Source organism: Mustelus asterias, chromosome 28 (genome assembly GCF_964213995.1).
Source record: "Mustelus asterias chromosome 28, sMusAst1.hap1.1, whole genome shotgun sequence".
Classification (NCBI taxonomy): Eukaryota; Metazoa; Chordata; class Chondrichthyes; order Carcharhiniformes; family Triakidae; genus Mustelus; species Mustelus asterias.
Genome location: NC_135828.1, coordinates 3,188,109 through 3,204,392, shown reverse-complemented (window position 1 = coordinate 3,204,392; position 16,284 = coordinate 3,188,109). Strand labels below are relative to the sequence as shown.

General features: G+C 43.3%; 1 protein-coding gene across 1 annotated transcript in view; it reads left to right on the top strand.

The window, feature by feature from the left end:
- col13a1 (collagen, type XIII, alpha 1) overlaps positions 1–4,117 on the top strand; it is a 234,378-nt gene extending 230,261 nt beyond the window's left edge. Inside the window, exons 42-43 of the mRNA XM_078199346.1 lie at positions 1,309–1,347; positions 3,872–4,117. Of these exons, the coding sequence (XP_078055472.1) occupies positions 1,309–1,347; positions 3,872–3,874 (42 nt within the window). The 3' untranslated portion in view covers positions 3,875–4,117. The remainder of the gene's footprint in view (positions 1–1,308; positions 1,348–3,871) is intronic.
- The last annotated feature ends 12,167 nt before the right edge of the window (positions 4,118–16,284 follow it).

Here is a 16,284-nt window from a genome sequence, read left to right as displayed (position 1 = left end):
CCCTGCACTGGATTCAGATTTCCCCTTCACAGCCCTCAAAGCCCTCATTTCATGAAGGCGCGAATCCATTCAAAATGAATCAAATTAACCAGGATCTCAAGCGTCAGCGAGTTGCTTTTAAGCCTCAGAAGTTGAGAGCTGGAGGAGTAAACATTGCCAGTTTGATTGAAGGAAGGTGATTCAGAGATTTCAAAATACAAAGAAAGCTTTGAGGATAGGCTGAGATAATCAAAGTTGTTTTGTTGGAAGGAAAAGAATGGACGAGATTTTGCAGCCTCTCTCGGGTGAGACCGGAAATTCCCGCCCGAGTTCAACACAGATTTCTGTTGTCCGACCCTCGCCCGCTCCGATTCCGTGACGGGCAAGGTGGTAGAATTCCAGCCAATGTCTTTAAAATGTCGAGGGGCATGGAGATGTGGGTGCTTCATTAGAGGGCTTGAGTATAATGTTGGCAAGCTTTAACCAAGGCTGGAGATCTCTCCTCTTCTCCTTGCAGAATCATAGAATAGGCGGCTATAAAAGTGATCTGATGCCATACTTACTCACTTTTATTTTGTCTTAAAAAAAGAATTGGATGAAATTTATCATCATGCAAGAGCCCAGAGATTGGAGAGATCAGCATTTAGATTGAGACACATGTTACAAAAAGCACTCTAGTTCCACATTGGCACCAATGGGGTTGAATATGAATATCAACCAGTCAGAATTAGTGCAGTTCATTATATTAGATTTATACAGATGGAATTTTCAAATCTACTGTCGTCACAAATCAAAGTGACTTTCTAGGTTTTCTTTGAGTTTCACCTTGCCCAAGAAGATGTTAAGTTTCTCAGCAATGGAAGAGTAAGATTTCATCAAAGGCATTTAGATATTAATGTGATCCAGCACAGAATTCCAAATGTGACACTAAACTTACACAACAAACGGCATTGCCGTCCCAACACTAAATGTGACTTTTAACTTTGTCAAAAAATATGACTTTAATTCCATTTCTGTCAACTGTTAAACTGATGTCTTTGCAGTGAACACTGGATCAGAAAAAATCGCAAACACGATTTAAAATGCAGCATCTTAAACATTGGCAGTCAAGTAGTTACAACACCACAGGCTTTCATATCTTAGTGCAACAGGCCCTTTTTCCTCCTGCAGTTCCTGCAGACAGTTTTCATCGCACATAATATTGATCGAAAGAGAGTAAGAAACATGGGAGGGAACAGGAGACGTGTGAATGGGAGGATCGAATGATAGAAATGGATAAAAAATGGAAAAATGTATGTTGAACAAACTCCTCTCTGTTTCAAATTGCAGGGTGAAGATGGTTTACCTATACAGGGTTGTTGGAATAAAGTAAGTAAAAGTGAAATGAGTTGGAATTCTAAACAGCTTAACTTTGCTGATGTGCAGCATGTCATAGTGTGGTATTTGTTCAGCCTCTTCCTAGCCTGTTCTTAGCTACCTGACGCTGTAATCAAATGCTGCAAACTAAGCCCATTATTGGAAGCTATTACTGCAGCATTGCTTTAGGGGTTTGATGTTTGCGATGTTTCCTTCATTTTCAACTTATTCATTACTAATCAGAAATAATGTGGAGATGCCGGCCTTGGACTGGGGTAAGCACAGTAAGAAGCCTCACAACACCAGGTTAAAGTCCAACAGGTTTATTTGGAATCATGAGCTTTCGGAGCGCCGCTCCTTCATCAGGTGAGTGCAGGATTTGGTTCACAAACAGGGCATATATAGACACAAACTCAATTACAAGATAATGATTGGAATGCGAGTCTTAACAGGTAATCAAGTCTCTACAGGTATAGACAATGCGAGTAGAGAGAAGGTTAAGCACAGGTTAAAGAGGTGTGTATTGTCTCCAGCCAGGACAGTTAGTGAGATTTTGCAAGCCCAAGCAAGTCGTGGGGGTTACAGATCGTGTGACATGAACCCAAGATCCCGGTTGAGGCCGTCCTCATGCGCGTGGAACTTGGCTATCAGTTTCTGCTCAGCAACTCTGCGTTGTCACTCTCCCCCACAGGAAGAGAACACTCCTGTCCACTTGACAATCACCAGGCAGGAGTGTTCTAATCCTGTTGGGGAACATTTCAGCAGTCACGGGCATTCAGCCTCTGATCTTCAGGTAAGCGTTCTCCAAGGCGGCCTTCAAGACACACGACAGCGCAGAGTCGCTGAGCAGAAACTGATAGCCAAGTTCCGCACACACGAGGACGACCTCAACCAGGATCTTGGGTTCATGGCACACTATCTGTAACCCCCACGACTTGCCTGGGCTTGCAAAATCTCACTAACTGTCCTGGCTGAAGACAATTCACACCTCTTTAACCTGTGCTTAACCCTCTCTCCACTCACATTGTCTGTACCTGTAAAGACTTGATTACCTGTTAAGACTCGCATTCGAACCATTATCTTGTAATTGAGTTTGTGTCCATGTATGCCCTGTTTGTGAACTAAATCTTGCACTCACCTGATGAAGGGGCAGCGCTCCGAAAGCTCGTGCTACCAAATAAACCTGTTGGACTTTAACTTGGTGTTGTGAGAGTTCTGACTAATCAGAAATAGTGTGCTGGCTTTAACAGTGATAATTTGATTGTTACAATCCCCAAATGTTTTTCACCAGGATTCAATATAAATTATGATTTCATCCTGAGATTGGGTTGTAAAGTTCCTCTCAGTTAAAATGAAGTTTACACACTTATAAAAATGTGAATGAATTATTAATTACTCTCTGAACCCGGAGCCATCCGGCATTGTATCTGAAAGCGCCTATTACAATAACTGAAAACGGTGTACGATCTCAAGCCTCAAAGTACGTGCAGTTAATTTTATCACATACATGTACATGGCCGGATTCTCCGGCCTCGCCTGCGGCTGGGATTCTCCGGTCCCGCTGCAGCGAACAGAGATTTGGCTGTGCATCAAATTCTCCGTTCTCGCTAACAGCGGAGTGTGAGCAGCGGGAGAATTCCAGCCACAATGTGTGGGAGGGTAGAAACTGGTTCAACGCAGAGCATAACACAGCACGTTTGTTTGCAAAGTGTGCTTTAATTAGGGTCACACAAGTTGAAGCAAGAACTCTAAAACGTCACCAGATGATTGTAGAGCAAAACACAATCATAGCAATGGAAGTTGATAAGTATTAATGTACCTTGATCATTAAAAGTGAGCCACTAGATTTAAAATCAGTAGAAGTGCTGGTAAGTAATACGTTAGCACAGAATTTGTCACTGACCAGCTTAGTTCCTTGAATGAGAATAATCTCTGTCATATAAACTTAAATTACCAACCTCGAAATGATGCCCCACGGTATTACAATGCAAATATTTGACACATACCTGTGACGTTATTTTGTTGCCATGATGAGTATATTAAGCCATTCGTTTTAAGTAGGATAATGTGTTCATTTCAAAGAACAACTGGATGTCTTATAAACACAACAAAAACTATATAGCCTGATATCATTCATAAACTTTGGTTTTTATTCTCTCTGGCTGAGGCGCCCAGACAGGGATAACCTGAAAATAATACTTGGAATTTTGTTTGGATTAGACTGGGGAGCAAAGAACGTTGCTTTGGCAATGAGAGAGAGGAGACAGCAGTTGTGTTTGAGTGATGCGAGGATATACTGTGCAGGGCAATAGGGGAAAGAGCGCAGAAATAAAAAGGGATCAAATTGAATCAAGTTTAATAGCAAAATATAAAAGTGATTAATGTGTGAGACTGACCTCATTACTCCTCAACACTGGGGAATGTTATACTGTTCATATTCTATTTCCCCTCTAATTGGTTAATGACCTGTTCCATAACCGCTTGGTAAAAGTGCTGAAGTTTGAACTAACATGAGTTTACTTTGTTCTTTTTGCAGTGATGATGATCTAACCTCAGAATGGATTGTGTACATAGAATATTTATTTTTATACAGTGTTTTGCAATTATAAAAGTTATCTTTTTTAAAAAATGATTGCATATTTTAATAAGTTCACATTTTTGTATAGATTGTATTAAATTCTGTGATGTCTACCACTGTCCTTGTACCTGTGTGTATTCGTCTACTAATTTTGTTGCATAATACAGCAGTATTATTTGCATGATATTTGTGCAGAATATATAGAAAAAAACCACTGTTGCATTATAACTTATTGTATTATTTGAATTGGGCAGCAATTCATTGCAGACTTGGTTATTTGAAGTCAATTCCCCAGTCCACCAATTGCCAAATGTATGTAGCCTTGCCATAGCTTTATTTGTCTTCTTGCTTATACAATACTTGTTGCACAAGTGTGCATAAATCCTAGTCCTCGTGCCTTTAGAGCAAGCAAAGCAATTCAACTACTTTACATCAGGTTGCTGCTAATGGGAATTGAAAAGGGACAGATGCATTCAGTTTCATTTCTTTTTAAGCAAAACAAAAGTACAAAGAACTTTATTTTAACTTGTTGAATTCTTGACTGTGTTGACGCTGCATTTCTGGACCTGTTTCAGACAATCACAGATTGTGCTGAGGAATAATAATGTCTTAGCATTTTCACACTAGGTATGGTTAATGCCCAAGAATAACAGAGTTGCACAAACCTGAGCATTACTATAAATCCATAGCTATGACCACTCTTGGTAAGAGTTGCATGGTGAGGTTTCAGGTAATGAAACTGTGGGTGATATGGCTCCTGACACTTCCACTGAAGTCGATTTTTAAGAGTGGGATAGTATAAGGTGCCAGTGAAGACTTTTACCCATGACAGGTTGAATGAAGTTGAAGCTTTCTGTTTGTTTTTACCGATAATGATTCAGAGAAATTTCATTCTCACAGTTTGCAGTTAGTGTACTAAATCGAAAGTTTACATGTTATATACCTTCACCAAGATGCTGGTGTGGATTACGCCCACTGTTGGCCATTATTTACACTTTACTGCTGGGTTTATGCCTGTAAAACAGGCCCAGCATCCACCAATTTTACGCAGCAAAACTGGTGCTATCAATGGTATTGAACTTTCAGTTTAATGGAATCATATAAGCCACTCTCCTAAATTCCCACGTCCCTGCTATAATTCTTCTCCACCCTCTCCAATGCCTTGGCATCCTTCCTAAAAATGTGATGCCCAAAATTGGGTACAGTGCTCCAGCTAGCAATCCAGAGGATCCCTAGAGTGCAACAGCGTTGGCCTAGAGTGGGCCAACACCAGCCCGTCGAGTCTGTACCGGCGCTCCAGAGCAATCCCACCTTGCAACCCCACACATTTGCCCCGCTAATCCTCCTAGCCTACACAATTTAGTATGGCCAATCCATTTTTAGACCGTGGGAGGAAACCGGAGCACCCGGAGGAAACCTAAGCAGACACGGGGAGAAGGTGCAAACTCCACGTAATCACCCAAGGCTGGAATTGAACCCGGGTCCCTAGCACAGTGAGGCAGTCGTGCTAACCACTGTGCCACCATCCCACTGGGAACATAGTCGTGTTTTATGAAAGTTTGGCATAATAAGAGCAAAGAAAATTACAGCACAGAACAGGCCCTTCGGCCCTCCAAGCCTGCACCGACCATGCTGCCCGACTGAGCTAAAACCCCCTACCCTTCCGGGGACCATATCCCTCTATTCCCATCCTATTCATGTACTTGTCAAGATGCCCCTTAAAAGTCATCTTGTTTTATACCCAGTGCCTCGGTCAACAAAGCCAAAGATCCTGTATTCTTTTTTCTCTGACTACTTTTACTCCAGGAATTACATTGGTGGTATTAGCATAAAATAAATGTATTTGTGTTGCATTTCTTTGCAATTTTAGCGCAAACATTAACAAGTTTATTTTAAATTAATTTCAAAGCAGGTTAAATCAGTGATAAATTGCAAACATGCCTGTTAATCGACACTAAAGCAATTTCCAGGCTAATGGTTAGCTTAAAAGTATTACCTTCTGAACTTCAGATTTTTTGTATTATCTATAGATTTTTTTTCCAACATAAAGTACACAATTCAACAAAGTGTACCAGTCAGGATTTGTAACCAGTCAGTGACTAAACTTGTTTGCACGTTCCCATAACAAGCACAGAAAATGTTGGAAAAACCCAGCAGGTTGGGCAGCATCCATGAAGAGGGAAATAGAGTTAATTCTCCGAGTTTGTCTGACTTTTCTCCAGAGCTAAAGAGAGGGAAAAATACGATGGATAGATGCTCTATATGAGGGGGTGGAGTGGCTGGAACAGAGTAGAAGGTCAGTGATAGGTGGGAGCTAGGAGAGATGTGACAGAGGAAGCATTCATGACAGTGTGAAGGGCTTTAGAAAGTGCTAGTAGTGGCATAAAGGATTGCAGAATGGGAGAACAAGGGGCAATGCCCGGTGAAAACAAAGCTGAAGAACAAGTGACAGATGGCCCAGTGGGGGAGGGGGGGGTTTGCATTTGTTTTGGACATAAGGTGCATGTTTCTGTGCCTGGAATTGCATGTGCTGTGTGTGTGGACTTTGCTCATGAGCGTCACCTGAAGCAATGAGTTCTGAACTGATGTGTTTACCACTGCCAGGGCCAGACACCATGGCTTAACGCTAAAAAGTAATGGAAGTTGGCTAGCACTGGGAATGATTTGAAATTGGCTGCAGAGAAACCTTCCACGACTCCTCGTCAACAAGTGTTTGACACAAAAAAAAAGTATTGGAGGGACGGAGTGCTGAGAGTTTTCTAGTTTCAGAAGGCCACTTCCACTCTAGAGCGGCGATTTGTGTTGTGTGCTGGCTGAGATCTGCGCATCGAGCCACATTCTTCATCCCGCATCCAGGCGGTGCGTACAAAGCAGCGAAATGTGTGCGTGCATTTTGACTGTTGGGACTGATGGGTCCGTTTAAATTCGGATGTGGTCCTCGTTCTCTCAGTACGAGCAGGGTCGACCTGTTGAGCGGTTTTTATATATTTTTATATATTGGGTGGATCACTTGACGAAAGAGCCACCATCACTGTGCATTTTTTTTTTAATTTTCTCTTCTTTTCTGTAAGAGTAACAGATATAAACACACTGCCAAGAATGAAATGATTCCTTTTAACCCAGATGTAATTTAGGGAACTGACCAGAAACGCTGGCAGGTTTGCATCCTTTATTTTAGAATGGTGATGTAGCCGTAACTTTGCGTAGTTCATCTGAACAATTGCTATCATCACCTTTTGAATAAAAACGTGATTTGGTGCTTTTCCCCTGCATTTTTGAAGGAATTTTTGGTGGGGAGCGAGGTGAATTATTTATTATCCACCCCAGGGTTTTAGATTTGTAAGACTCAATCTTTTTTTTCCCAAATGATTGAATTTGGATTTTATACAGGGTCAGGTTTTTAATGCACAAATCTAGATTTTCAGCTGTCAGGCTGACACCACCAGTGTTTGATTTTATATATATCCGGGGCACAGTAATCAATGCAAAAATCCTTTGCAAAGCGGGCAAATTGTGCTGGTTATGCCAACTTTATAATGGAAGCGACTAGAGTATGTTGCCGCAAAGCCCCATAATATACAACTGGTCTGCAGAACAGAAGATTTAATTTTGAATGGCCTATGAAGAACACATTTTGAATCCACGACTGCATGTTTGATAAGGATGGAATTAGTTATTTTTTTAACAGGCAAGAACCACCTGGCACACACACCTTTTTTGATATAGATGCGTGAGGCATCCAGTCATTCCTATTTAATTGACAATTTTAGTTTTTGTAAGTCATTGCAGTGTTATATAAGATGCAGTAATTAAATTCCACTTTGCAGTAATTCCATGTAAAGCCACAATCATAGAATGACACGGCGCAGAAAGAGGCCATTCGGCCCCCGTGCCTGTGATGGCTGTTTGGTGGAGCAAATCAGCATAACTTCCACTGGCCAAACACTTTAACAACTCGCGCTGGAGCCTGAGCTCCCTCAGTGAAACTGTTCCAGCAAGTCAGTTGGTTGAATTTACACGAAGCTTACATATAATTTTACTGCACTTGAAAACTAAAAATAAATTGTTGTAAAAACTACTATTTGAGTTTTAGTAATAAAGGATTCTGGGGAGGCCATGATTTCTGATCACACGACCTCTCTTTATCCAACACATTTTCATATCTTTGTAGAATGCTTTCTCATCCTGAAAAGAATCCTGTTATTGCTCCAGATATCATTGGAGTTCCCAAACAACAACTTTATTGCTACAGGAGTCATTTAGAATTTGGGATAGAACCTTCATCATGGCTCCAGATATTATCTGGGCTGTGCCTTCGTTTTTAATGACCAGATCTGATTGCAACACATAATTGTGCATTGATGATGCTTAACTTATTTTAAAGCTTTTGATTTTAATTAAAAATATTTGTTGACGCGTATCCACTAGCAATAACAATTTTGAAAAATTGCAAAAAATTTTATATTGAGATTTGTTTTTGTAGCATAAGATGTATGATACTATAAAATACTTGTAAATGAACTTGTATAATATTTTCTGAGTTTATTATGTGGAGATCAGTGAATCTGACTGCAACTTCCAGTTACATTTTTTGAATGTGTTTTTTGACTGATTCTATTTGCAGAATGTTCACACTTACTAATGGCATGTAATACCTTTGACTGTATGTATATCACCTTTTTAAGAAATCTGTTCTTCAAAAACTCAGTATCTTGTCTGCGGTAGCTTGCTATCTTTGCACCAATAATGCAGACAACTTTCCTGCCACTTCCTGAGACGTTTTACAGCTGATCTGAATGCATCATTTATTTTCTCCTGCAAGACTGTAAAGGATTTTTTTTTACTTCTATGGTGTAATCTGTGGCCTAATACAGCATTTGGCTTCTTTGTTTTGTCTCTGTTATATCTGCTGTACAGAATATAAAACTTTCAAAGTGAAATTCTGCTTTGTAGTTCCTTTATTGATGACGATAAGCAGCGATGGGTGTCGGTCCAGTGTTAGCATTGCAAACACAGGCGGAATTTTACCGGCACGTCCACCCACGGTTCGTACGATCCCACCCAAGGCCAACAGAGAATGCCGTTCTCCGAGGCAAGCCCGCCCCCGGAATCGGGCGTGCCGGTAAAATTCCAGCCTCAGTGTCCAGAGCTACCCCCTTTCATTCACCGGGGGGGGGGGGGGGGGGGCGGGGGGGAATTTTCCCGTTCTGCCCACCACGGGAATCATAGCGGAGAGGGGGAGGTGCAAAGGTTCATTGACCTCAGGCAGGATTTTCCAGTTTTGGGACAAGCGCGGCTGGGAAATCCCATCCGAAGAGTGAGAGTCAATGGGTGGAATCTTGTGCTCTCATTGGTGGTGAGCTTGAAGGCGGGAAGGGCATGTAATCAAGTGGGATGGTGGCAGATTGGAACACTGGCACTTCCTGTCTCCGCCAGAATTAGATTGTGGACGGGAAAATCCATGACCCACTATCTATTGAGGCCTTTAAGTGGCCAATTAATGACCACTTAAGGGACTCTTCCCACCACGGTGGTATTAACTGAGTTGCGGGACATCTATTACAATGTGCCGTGCAGGGCAGCTTCACTGTGTGGCCAGATTGCCACATACAGTGTGTGGGGAGGGGGGGAGGTGCACCATCGCAGGCATTCAATGCCTGATTCAGGGATTGACTCCAGGATGGGGGTTGGAGGGGGGTGCCTGCAGAGAGTGACCCTCCTGCATCCCTCTCCCAGCAGCCCCCCACCCTACAAACCTCTCTGTCCCCTCACCACAACTCCCCCTCCCTGGGAGGCAGTGGCGTAGCGTGGTATTGTCACTGGACTAGTAATCCAGAAGCCCAGGGCAGGTTCTGGGGACCGGGGTTTAAATCCCGCCACAGAGGATAGTGAAATCTGATTCAATAAAAAACAAAATATGGAATTAAAATGTCTAATGATGACCATGAAACCATTGTCAATTGTCGTAAAAACCCATCTGGGTTCACTCATGTCCTTTAGGGAAGGAAATCTGCCGTCCTTACCCGGTCTGGCCTACATGTGACTCTAGGGTCACAGCAACGTGGTTGACTTTTAAATGCCCTCTGAAATGGAGGGCAGTTAGGGATGGGCAATAAATGCTGACCCAGCCAGTGACGCCCACATCCTGTAAATGAATTTTTAAAACATTCGTTCTCTGTGGCCTGGCTCGCTCCTGGGAATCTGGTCGATGTTTTTATTTCCTGCAGTAGTCGCTGCCTCTCCATGGTGCTGCTGATTGGCCGGCAGGACCAGGCGGGCAAGTCTTCCACTCCCAGAGGTTGTGATTCTGGCAAAGACTTACTCATCACCTCGCCACTGCCCGATTGGCTTGTGATCCGGCACACCTTCCCCAGAAAAGGGGGAGCGTGTCTCTGGCCGGCTCCCAGTCCGCAGGTGAGACCAACAGCCCCTCAACAAGATTCCGCCCAATGGTTTTGGTTTTCAAATATGGAATTAAGCGAACACATCTTCCAGTTTCAACACAGGGGCCATGTAGAGCCTTAAGACAAGGCTGAAATCCTTACAACAATCACTGGATGCCAATGTAAGCAATCTGTAAAACTGAAACTGCTTCTGCATTTATAAACACAAACACCTGGCTGTTTGCAAGGTGGACCCAGTATCAGAGTTCGAATCCTGGTCTCGTCTCGGTGGTCACTCTCAAACTTTGCCTCTGTGCTGTTTGCCAGAAACTGAAATCTACAATGACGTTAAAGTTTATTTTTTAGTGTCACAAGTAGGCTTACATTAACACCTGGTCGCCTCATTACAGGAAGGATGTGGAAAAGATTGAAAGGGCGCAGAGGAGATTTACAAGGATGTTGCCTGGATTGAGTGGCATGCCTTATGAGGATAGGCTGAGGGAGCTCAGTCTTTTCTCCTTGGAGAGACGTAGGATGAGAGGAGACCTAATAGAGGTATATAAGATCCTGAGAGGCATAGATTGGGTGGACTCTCAGAGGCTTTTTCCCAGGGTGGAAATGGCTGCTACGAGAGGACACAGGTTTAAGGTGCTGGGGGGTAGGTACAGGGGAGATGTTAGGGGGAAGTTTTTCACACAGAGGGTGGTGGGCGAGTGGAATCGGCTGCCCTCAGTGGTGGTGGAGGCAAACTCAATAGGGTCTTTTAAGAGACTCCTGGATGAGTACATGGGACTTAATAGGATGGAGGGTTATAGGTAGGCCTAAAAGGTAGGGATATGTTCGGCACAACTTGTGGGGCCGAAGGGCCTGTTTTGTGCTGTAGTTTTTCTATGTTTCTATGTAACACTGCAATGAAGTTACTGTGAAAATCCCCTAGTCGCCACACTCCGGCGCCTGTTCGGGTACACTGAGAGAGAATTTAGCACAGCCAATGCACCTAACCAGCACGTCTTTTGGACAGTGGGAGGAAACTGGAGCACCCGGAGGAAACCCATGCAGACACGGGGAGAACGTGCAGACTCCACACAAACAGTGACCCAAGCCAGGAATCGAACCTGGGTCTCGGGTGTTGTGAGGCAGCAGTGCGAACCACTGCGCCACCCCAGTGTCCTTCCAGTTGAAATTTACAATTGGAATTCCTGACTTTGTGAGGATCACAGGAATCTGAAAGAAATTGACAAATTACTCCGGTTATTTCGCATCATCATTGGCAGCATCGAAGGCAGTGATTAAACACACGCTGTTAATTAAAAAGAAAGACTTGCATTTGTGTAGCACCTTTCACAACCCCAGCCCTCCTCAAAACCCTAAAGTTTGTTTATTATTAGTCACAAGTAGGCTTACAGTAACACTGCAATGAAGTTACTGTGAAATTCCCCTAGTCGCCACACTCCGGCGCCTGTTCGGCTCAATGCACCTAACCCGCACGTCTTTCAGAATGTGGGAGGAAACCAGAGCACCCGGAGGAAACCCACGCAGACATGGGGAGAACGTGCAAACTCCACACAGACAGTGACCCAAGCCGGGTTCCTGACACTGTGAGGCAGCAGTGCTAACCACTGGGCCGCTCCATGCAACCAATGCAATGGTTTTGAAGTTCAGTCACTGTTGTCGGAAACAAGATAACCAATTTGTGCACAGCAAGATCCCACAAACAACAATGTGATAATGACCAGATAACCCATGTTTGTGATACTGATTGAGAAATTATATTTGTCAGGACACCGTGGCTAGCTCTCCCTACTCTTCTTTGCAAGAGTGCTGTAGGTTACAATGCATCAATTTAACAGTAAGCGTTGTGTGATATACCATCTCCCTGCACTCCTCACTGCCTCAAAATCAAAATTCCTGAATGGGTGGAATATGGAATGATGTGGAGATGCCGGCACATTTCCACTCCATCTGACGAAGGAGCAGTGCTCCGAAAGCTAATGGTATTTGCTACCAAATAAACCTGTTGGACTTTAACCTGGTGTTATGAGACATCTTACTGTGGAATATGGAACCCAATGTTGTCCCCTCCTTTATATCATTGCTTCCCAGATATCAAAGGTGTGAAATTCCTCTCCTCTCACACTCTTGTCCTCTTGCCAAATTACAAACTTCAAACTCCAATCTTCATGCCAACTCTGCCTTTAACTTTGCTGACTCAGTTTCTCAAGGTTAACTCGGGGTGGAGGGGTGGGGGGGTGGGTGGGGGGGGGGGGGGGGGGTGGGGGAGAGAGAGAGAGAGAGAGAAGGGAGATGAAACACCCGACCGAAAAATCACGTTTCATGAAGGACTAGAAATGTTTACGGCCAATTTCAAGCAAGGGTCACATTTTCCTGCAAAGTTTCAAAGCCCAGTAATGGCTACAATATGGGAATGACATCCCACCATTGCTGGTACATAACTCACCCCAAGTACTTGCATAATCTGTTTTATCAGAAAATCTAAAGCTCCAATTCATTTAAACGCATGTCAGCTACTCCCTCGGTCCACTTCGACAAGTAATCCCTACGAGACTGTCTGTCTTTTGGTGTGGAGGAAGGAAGCTGTAGCCTTGTCAGAAGAATTGAGATAAATGCAAAAAGAAGACAGATGTGTTCGGACTTGAAAGAGTCTGGAAAAGCTTGCAAGTTGCATAATGGATACTTGACATGACACCGACTGTCCTACCAGTCAATTGCTCAATATTTTATATTCAGTGAGAAGATGTGAAGATTAATTCAGGAAAGGAATCAAACTGCTGCGTCTCTTTCAAATAGATCTTCAAAAACAAAACACAAACAAATGTAGGAAATAGAATAGAGACTAGAGTACATAATGATGATGAGTGTTTACATTTAAAGTTAAAGTTTATTTATTAGTCACAAGTAAGGCTTACATTAACACTGCAGTGAAGTTACTGTGAAAATCCCCTAGTCGCCACACTCCCACACCTGTTCGGGTAACACTGAGGGAGAATTTAGCATGGCCAATGTGCCTAACCAGCACATATTTTGGACATGATGTGGAGATGCCGGTATTGGACTGGGGTGGGCACAGTAAGAAGTCTCACAACACCAGGTTGAGGTCCAACAGGTTTATTTGGAATCACGAACTTTCAAAGGAGCAGCGCTCCGGTCTTTCGGACTATGGGAGGAAACCCATGCAGACATGGGGAGAACGTGCAGACTCCACACAAACAGTGACCCGAGGCTGGGAATCGAACCCAGGTCCCTGGCGCTGTGAGGCAGCAGCGCTAACCACTGTGCCACCGTGCAGCCCTTTTTACAGGATGTTGTCACAGGTTAACTTCCAAAGATGGTTCTCACTGAGTAAGAAAGCTTGTTGAGGAAATTTTGTAAGCTGTTCCTTCTCGTTTATCATTCAGAACTTTGTTCCAGCAATGTTCCTGCGATTGTAGCTAAATAAAGCTTTTACTGACAGAGAAATTCATTATTACACAGCAAGTTGTTATGATCTGAAAGGCACTGCCTGAAAGGATGGTGGAAGCAGACTCAATAATAATGGCAGATGTGAACTGGATATATACATGAAGGAGAATAAATGTCCTGGATTGCAGGAAAGGACAAGGGCAATGGGACTAAGTGCTTAGCTCCACGTCCTCTGCTGTGGCCTGTGCCACGACTGTAGTTCAGTTCAGTCAGAGAGAACACTCGAGAGGAGCTGAATATTGTCCTACCTGACATCACCATCATTGCCATTTTCCCAGATTTTCTTGTGATGGCACAAGTCCAAACTTCTGTTAATATTGATTCAAATCGGAAAGGTTTCAGCTGATAAATGACAGCAAACATGACGTTGAAGGAACCGTAATCCTTGAATTCTTCGGCAGACATAGTTCCTTGAGAACCAAGCTTTGTCACTATCCTCTCATAATGTTCCTCATGACAAACGCTGCTTGTAGCATATCTGCAGGTTTTGGGACATGTATTTCAAAGTTTAAAGTTAAAGTATTTATTAGTCACAGTGAGGCTTACATTAACACTGCAATGAAGTTACTGTGAAATTCCCCTAGTCGCCACACGCCAGCGCCTGTTCGGGTCAACGCACCCTAACCCGCACATCTTTCAGACTGTGGAAGGAAACCAGAGCACCCTGAGGAAACCCACGCAGGCACGGGGAGAACATGCAAACTCCGCACAGACAGTGACCCAAGCCGAGAATCACACAGGGGTCCTGGCACTGTGAGGTAGCAGTGCTAACCACTGCACCACTGTGCAAGTAGATATCCCCAAGTATTTTCTACATTTTGAATACTAGGTTCTGTGGAGGAGTCAAGAAACTTGGGGTCTAAGTACTCGAATCAATAAAGCCAGTCGGCAGGTACACAAAGCAAACAAAAAAGCCAATGGAATACACAGCAAAGTAAGTTATGCTTCATTTGTATAAAGGTTTAATCAGACCCTGTCTGGAATACTGTGTTCAATTTGAGGCAACATTCTTCAGGAGGTGATAGCCTGGTGGTATTATCACTAGACTATTAATCCAGAAACTCAGCTAATGTTCTGGGGACCCAGGTTCGAATCCCGCCACGGCAGGTGGTGGAATTTGAATTCAATAAAAATATCTGGAATTAAGAATCTACTGATGACCATGAAACCATTGTCGATTGTCAGAAAAACCCATCTGGTTCACTAATGTCCTTTAAGGAAGGAAATCTGCCGTCCTACCCAGTCTGGCCTACGTGTGACCCCAGAGCCACAGCAATGTGGTTGATTCTCAACTGCCCTCAAACAACTAGGGATGGGCAATAAATGCTGGCCAGCCAGCGATGCCCATGTCCCACAAATGAATAAAGGAAAAGGAAGGATATAATTGTCCTTGGTGGGAATGCAGCAGAGAGTGCAGATGTTAAAAGCACTTGATGAGGTAGCTCAGAAGAAGCATTTCTTCTGTTGAAGGAATCGAGGGGGCATTATCTTAGGAAGTGAGCCAGTCCAAGTGCAAGATTCAGAAACACTTCTTTGATAAGAGAATTAGTAGAAATTTGGAACTTTCTGCATCAGTGGTTATGGAAGCTCATGAAATCACAGCTTTCGGGACTGAATTAGACTATTCTTAGGGAAATACGAAGGTAAGGAATTGAGGTGCTGCCAGCCTTGATCTAACTGATTGGCAGAGCAGGACCCAAGGGGCTGAATGGCCTCCTGTTCCTGTGTGATTTGGTTCCAATAGAACTTGCAGTGTTTTTGGGTGCTACGGTCTGAATGTGGTTTTAACTGTAGTCGAATCAGTCTGCAATAATTGAATCATTACTGCACCATGAGATGTTAAGTGTTTGGAATTGGCTGAAGATGGAAAATACAAACATCAAACTGGGTATTATTTTAAATTGTGACTACGCGGAATAAAAAGTTCTCTGTTTAAAGTTAAGCTGTTATCAGTGTACCATAGCAAACAATGATTGGTTGCCAAATGCGTAATAATTTAATGCTTTGAAAGCAAGTCAGCTGGAAACGCAACTAAAACCAAAATAGAACTCCTGCTTATTGAGAACAAACTTTAAAGTAAAAAGTTGTTTTCTTTGTGTCGGTTAGATAAGGCAATATTTTCAGCTTGTGAGAAATGTTCAAACTGTAAATATTCAACTTTTTCATAGAATCATAGAATCCTACAGTGCAGAAAGAGGCCATTCGGCCCATCAAGCCTGCACCGCCCACAATACCACCCTGGCCCAATTCTGTAACCCCACATATTTATCCTGCTAATCCCCCTGACACTAAAGGGCAATTTATCATGGCTAATCAACCTAACTCGCACATCTTTGGACTGTGGGAGGAAACCAGAGCACCTGGAGGAAACCCACGCAGACATGGGGAGAATGTGCAAACGCCACACAGTCACTCGAGGCTGGAATCGAACCTGGGTCCCTGGCGCTGTGAGGCATGATGTGGAGATGCCGGCGTTGGACTGGGGTAAACAAAGTAAGAAGTTTAACA